The following is a 6,840-nucleotide window of genomic DNA, read 5'->3' as shown; positions in this document are numbered from 1 at the left end:
CCCTTAGTCAAGTCTGTTTTGCCTGTAAAGAGTAACAGGTGAGTGATCTCTCCGTGTCCTTATCGCGACCCAGGAGGCTTTCATTATATTTTCTCTCCCCTGTCCAGCTGAGGAGGCGAGCCATAGAGCGACTTTGGTGGGCACCTGGCCTCCAGCCAGGGTCAACTCACCATAACACCCCACTGGCTGTAGACCTAAGGACTAACAACCCCAAAACTCAGCTGTGCATTGCTGGGTCGCTCACCGTATCCAATGCGAGCGAGCACTCCCATCCGACTGCCAGAAGGATGTAGTTTCTCCATTTGTCATCTTGTCAATATCAGCAGAATTGGATGAGGTTTCTATGTGAGTATAGCACTTTGTGACAGACTTCAGTTTGTCCGACTCCTGATTACCATTCAAGTCACTGGGGTACTCTGCAAAGAAATCACTCATAACATTATTCTTCTGCTTGTTTTGAGATTTGTTATACCTTTATAATAACTATCTCATATAAATTAACCTGTTGGCACAGAACACAGCTCCTGAAAAACTGTTTCTGACAAAGTAGAAGACAGCAAAGTTTCATTTCAGATGAAATCACAGTAATCTCAATCTACTACGTGCAGTATGAAAACACCTTCTTTGCCTGGAGTTCAATACCCTTTATCTTCTCCTTTCATTACTGGCCTCATCAGTACTTTATTATTATTATGCCAAAATATAAACAGATGAGAGGAAAAAGTAAAATACGATGGAGACAACTTCAATTCAGCTATTCTAGGGAAGGGACAAAGCAGACTGTTTCCCCAAGTAACTTGATCTATTGCAACAGAAGAAGTGCAGAGATCTGAAAATATCAAGTCAAGCTGTGAAGAAAAGGAGCCATCTCTCTAGGGAGACCACCAGGACAGTCCCATCTGAAACACAGTAAAAGAGTCACTAGCTCCACCCCAAAACAATAAATTATTTTTTAATACTGAACAGTCAACTTCAGAAAACAAAGTTTCTATCAAGTAATAGAGATATTTAACTGAATAGAGAATATTGCGAATTAATAATCATCATTCCAAAACAGGTCCAGAGAAAGATGAAAAACATCCCATCCCAGTGCGTTACTCAGATTGCTAGGTAGTTATGAAATCAACTTATGTGCCTCAAAAGCCATGCCTGTTAAATATTAAACAGTAAAGAAAGCTTTTTATTTTATCTGCAATCTCTTCTTCAAGCTATGGTTACACTACCATCCTGAAAAAAAAAGAAAGATACATACCTCTCTCTTTTAGGAGAAGTCGATCTAAAGAATCCTTCAATACAGAAGACCGCATAGTACAGATATTGTTGAAGTACTCCAACGCTGGGTAAGGGATGGCAGTACTAGAAATCCGATTTCGGTGCAAGAACCTCAGTATCATTGAAGCATGAAGACCAAGACGCTCTTTCGATTCAGAAAATATATCAATAAAACCTAGAAAAATACATTACCTTTGTTGCAACATCTGACTTGACCAAGTTATCATTTCCCTCCTCTACATCTTATTACTAGGTAAATCCAAATGAAGCATGGCAGCCAATATTGGAACTACATTCCATCATATGAAGTAGCTCAAGTTTGCAACCTCTACAGCAGGACTATGCAAGGTACAAGCAAATATTTTTGCCAGTTACTTGAAATGCCTGAAGGAGTTCAAAACAATTACCAAAAATCTTAGTTCTTATGCTTATTTTGCTGTCCTGAAAGTTCCAAACCCTTACCTTCAATATCCAAGTGAAACAGTTACTGCTTGGCTAACGAGCTGATGTACTCGCATCACTCTACCTTGAGATACCCTACGCATCTCGCTTTGGCATTGTGGATTATTCCCAAAGAGGTGCCTAATGCTTTCCACCAACGTCGTAAGAAATTTCAGCTCCTTAACAGTGGTACTCTGAATCACAGTGCATTTGGATGCATAGAATAGTACCCCATAAGTACTCTGCTCTGACTTATCTCTAGCCAATTCTAGCACTTCTTGTCTGATCCTCTAAAGCAAATCCCCTTTAGCCACTTATCATCAAAAGCTTGGAAGGAAAGCCAGTAACTGATACTCATCCCAGAAATCAAATTCTAGAAACTGACACTTTCCAAACCATATGCTATAAAACACAAATTATGTTTTAGCTGGATTTCAAATGCTAAACAACAATATAATAATAATAAAGTATATGACTCATCACCTGAAACAGACTCAATGGAGGATTTATTCCTCCAGTTACCAAGTACAAGACTGCATTAGCCAGGCACTCACCAAAATTTTGCAATTAACCGTTTTCTGTCTGCGAGAGAAACCAAAGAAGGATAAGAAGCTCCCCAGTTATAAGAAAATATTGGTTATTTATGAAAGTAAGTTAGTTGGATGTAATTATGGGAAATTTTTAATTTACAGCAACATCACTTGTTTGATATTAGAGAAGCAAGAATGACCTGGAGCATGGTTTTGGTAAGATTAGGACAAGCAACACTACCAAAGCAATTTATTGAAGCAGCACCTCTTATATAGGGCAGGACTTGGGAAACTGTTTGTTTTGTCACTCTGTTCTCGTACCTGGAACTAGTGAACAAGCTTGCAGTTGCCTGATTACATGGCTAAGCTCCCCTTGAAGATTAGCTCCACTAGAATTCTTGAGAGCCTCCAGCATATTCTCTACATCTACGGTGCCATCTCCTTCAGCATCAAATTGTGCAAAGGCCTGAAAAGGAACAAAAAAAGAAAATTCATTTCAGCATATTTACTTCAAGCAGAAATTCAAGGTATTTCATAGAAACCATAGCAGTAAACATTATAACACCATTAAATAAAAATCAAAAGAATCTGTTTTCCATAGTACTGAATTCCTAACAACAGGAAACAGCCTGGCTGGAAATCTGCAGTCTCTAGCAAGTTTTAAGGCACTAGCACTGCCTTCCTATAAAAGTCAACTGTAGTTATGCTTAGGTGGAGACAGCACATCATCTATACCAGTGAATCAGCAGTATCCATCCACCGACATATGGGACTATGAAGAAAGTGCTCACAAAAGATCGCTAAAAAGCTCTCCCATTAAAGGGTGAATTAGTTCTAAGAGCCACACCATCCATTACTCATGACTGCTGCATCCATCTCACACTGCAAACACACAAATTCTTTCAGGTTTTAAATATTATCTTTATTTAAGAAAGTGTCCTTAGAACCAGAGTATTTTTTTAAATGTGCATTTCCTTCCACGTACTGTCCTCCTACACAAAATACTGATTTAACACAGTTTGTCAAAGTATTTGTGAAACCAAGGGAGAGAGTTAGAAAAGGAGGGTTTTTTCCTTATTGAAGGGAACCATTGCCAGCTTTATTAACTTTGATCTTAACGTAAATTTTTAATATAAAAAGTTGTGTTGAGCATGTATAGAGTAACTCGCACAGCTATGCATTTCACGTCTTTGTGCTAACAAAAGTACAAGACATTTTTATTCAGCTAAGCCTATAAAACAGAACCTAGCTCATAAACGTAAATTTTTTTAACTAGCCACTTCAGAGAACTCGTGATCCAGTGACACACTACTATTAAAAAAAAAAAACTAGCTATATTTTCACAATCATATTTAATGTTGAAACAAACTTCTGTTTAATGCTAAAAAAAATTGAATGTACCCCAAAAAGAAATTTAGTATTTCAGGAGCATCCATTTTTTTCTACATAAATTAGGAATGCACTTACAAAAATACATTTCTTTACAAGCAACACCTTGGTCTCCCAGCCCTGAGCTCAGTATGTCAAGTTCAGCTACACAGCCAAGTAAATTTTGCCTCTAAGGACAGATCATCTCACAAGAGCCTGACAGAGTCAAGAAATCACTGCTGTTTGGGAGGAAGCTTGTGCTTGAATCTCTTGGTTTGCTTCCTCATTATCAAACTTGATGTACCATTAAAAGTACTATCCTAGAGAGAGATAATCCGAAACGATTAGATCAAAATAACCTGCCAATTAACCATGACATAATTACGCCACTTAAATGAGAGCAAAGTCCTCAGAAGACAACAGAATCGAAAAGCTGTATTTTAGCTGACTAAAGCTCCAACAGCAGCATAGAGCTGAATTGTAGCTTAGCAGTTTACAAACTCTTGTTAAACATACAGCTGAATCCACGCTAACAATGATCACCTAGTCATAAAACATTAGTAGCAAAGAGGAGCAGTGCTGGGCATCCAGAAGGTACCACAGCCAGGAGAGATGACTGATGCTTGGCATCAGGTAGATACCGAAGCAAAATGCTAAGACATTTGCTTGAGGACAACAATACAGAGGGAATTAATTTTAACAAACATAACTCAGTTGCCCAAACAATTCCATGTACAGTTTCGCACCTCACCATTCTTGCCATTATAGACTTTTTCTCCTCATATTTGAAGTCAAACTGTGCAATTACTAAAATATGAAGTGAACAACCGAGCAAGTTTTGCGATGTTACTTGTGAAAACAAACCACATATGAGACAACAAGGCTGGATCTGCTGATAGCAACTTTAAACCAACTGCTTATACTTTCATGCAAGGACAGGTTACACATAGATGCTTTTCTTTGTATCTTAATGCAGTATTTTGTTATTTTATTTTTAAACTCTTCCTATGATCTCAGGAGATTGCACTGACCCTAGAACTCCAAAATTATTTTTCGACTGTTGAATATAACTCTATCTTTAACATAAAACATACACAATTTCCACTGCTCAGATAAGCTGCCCTGTGCAATGGGGGTATAAGCAAAAAAAGAAAAAAAAACCCCACAATATTCAAAGCTGTACTCGAAGCTTTTGAGTTGCGTTCACAACTGGGGGATATAAACGCAGTGGCAGATTTACCACAACCCAGCTGCATTCAGCTCCTAAATAAAAGCATTAAGCCCACAGACTTCCTACCCAGTTTCAACCCTGAAATGAAGAAACATAAAAGAAACTTCTTTCCTGGGAAATGATGGCTACGGTGATCACTAGGAAACACAGCACGTGGAAAAATCACCCCCTCATCTCACAGACAGCTCAGGAGTTGGACAGCATGACAGAACATCTGAAGTGTGACTTAGGAAAACTCTGTATTTCCTCCTTTACTCTCAGTAGAATTGCAGCATTGAAGTTTCAAGCAAAAGTGGGATACATTACATGATAGCTGCTGAAGCACCAACGAATAAACAAAAGGATTCAGAGGTTCAGTTTATCTAGATTTTACATTTAAACAGAGGTTCATTTTGCCCTTAAAGCATTCAAAGTATGTGTTCACAAGCCCCACACTGAGAATAGAAAAACTTAATGGGCGGATCAAAACTTAGTCTATGCCAGACAGGATTCTACAAACATTAAAAAGTGAAACCTATTCACTTGCCACTCACAAACTAACTTCTTATCAGTGTAAAATACATGCTGGAAATCTAAAATACTACAGCCCATGGGCTAGTGCCAGACAGAAACAATGACATCAAGGTTTTCCATACAACTCCCAACATCTCAACTTCACAGGATAGACTAGATGTGACCACATATCCGTACCATGACAAATCCTTTGACAAGTTTTTTCCCCAACTCCCCAGAGCAGGGGGGGTGGGGGGGGGAACCTAACTATATTCTTCATGCAGAGGAGGATGTGCAATACAGATCATCCTCAAAATATTTCTGCAGCCTGCAAAGCTCAGTCGTTTGCATTAACAGAAAGAACCCCAATGTACTAATTTCACTCTTACTGTCATTACAAATGAAGAAGTGATCTTCATTGGCTCTTATAAAGGAACCTGAAATAGAGCAACATTTTGGCAAGCTACTTAAAACAGTCTGGTATAAACATACCTATCTGTACAACAAAATTAATCTCTTCCCAGTCTCCAGTAGTCTTGTCAATAGGTCAGCACTGATTTCAAGGAGTATATGTGTGATTTAACAGTTTACCAAGTTATTCCGCTACTCAGGAGCAATACAAAGACAGAAGGAAGTCCCAGTGAGACTCAGGAACTGCAGGCAGTAAGAAATTCAGACACAACCACTTTCTCAACTGAGCGTGACATTCCCAACAGGGTATTCTACTGCATTTTAAATGCTAGCTAGAGAGTAAAGGTAAAGCTTCAATGTTCTAGATGTTAAGTTCTCCATATCCCTTCCCATAGCAGAAAGGAAACCATACTCTCTTCTACTGTTAAAATTTTACCTTCGGACCTTCTGTCTGTGGAGGGGGAACCCTGTTACACTACCTTCTTACAAGTTTTCCAAAACTCCTACTTTACAATAAGTAACGGAATACCAGTGAGATACTTGACAATTTCACTGCTAATTTTGAAAAGCAACAATAAAATTAAGCCTGGCAAACTTTGACTTGCTGATACCATTAAGAAGTATCTCAGAGGAATCGCTTGCACAGAATTTCCTGCCTGCACTACCAGCAGCTGCACTAGAGGCAGCAACAGCAGAAATATTGTTGTAAATAGCCATTTTATTAAAAAGCGGCTGCTGAGCATGACCACTGAAAACATGCATAAATTTACTGTAAGTTGACAGCCTGCCCATCAATAGCAGCAGCCACGTTTTTAAACCTTGCTGCAGAACCCTCGGGTCTGGCCTTGGCCCAGTTACCAGGAAGGGGTGACCGAAGTCTCCACGGCCGTGTCAGTGGCCACGCTGCTCGCACCCGGTGCCAGCGCGCTCACACCAAGGGCTGGCGAAAGCCCACCGGCTCAGGGAAACCTACCTCCAGCAGCACCCCAGGGGTTCCCAGCGCCTCCCTTCCCGCTGATCCTGCTCCCACTCCCCTCCTCAGCCCCCACCTCTCACCCGGGCAGGCAGATCTTTCAGGAGGGAGCTTTTTTTTTT

The 6,840-nt window shown here is 39.7% G+C and overlaps 1 protein-coding gene across 1 annotated transcript; it reads right to left on the bottom strand.

The window, feature by feature from the left end:
- Positions 1 to 244: 244 nt before the first annotated feature.
- LOC104160709 (zinc finger ZZ-type and EF-hand domain-containing protein 1-like) lies at positions 245 to 2,709 on the bottom strand (the record flags this gene model as incomplete). Its single annotated transcript, XM_009698913.1, has 3 exons — positions 245 to 416; positions 1,253 to 1,447; positions 2,565 to 2,709. Coding segments are annotated over 3 exons (512 nt in total), but the record flags the coding sequence as incomplete, so codon positions are not given.
- Positions 2,710 to 6,840: the final 4,131 nt, after the last annotated feature.

The sequence above is a fragment of the Cariama cristata genome, unplaced genomic scaffold (assembly GCF_000690535.1).
Source record: "Cariama cristata isolate BGI_N322 unplaced genomic scaffold, ASM69053v1 Scaffold46484, whole genome shotgun sequence".
Lineage (NCBI taxonomy): Eukaryota > Metazoa > Chordata > Aves > Cariamiformes > Cariamidae > Cariama > Cariama cristata.
This window is presented reverse-complemented; position numbering and strand designations above follow the sequence as displayed.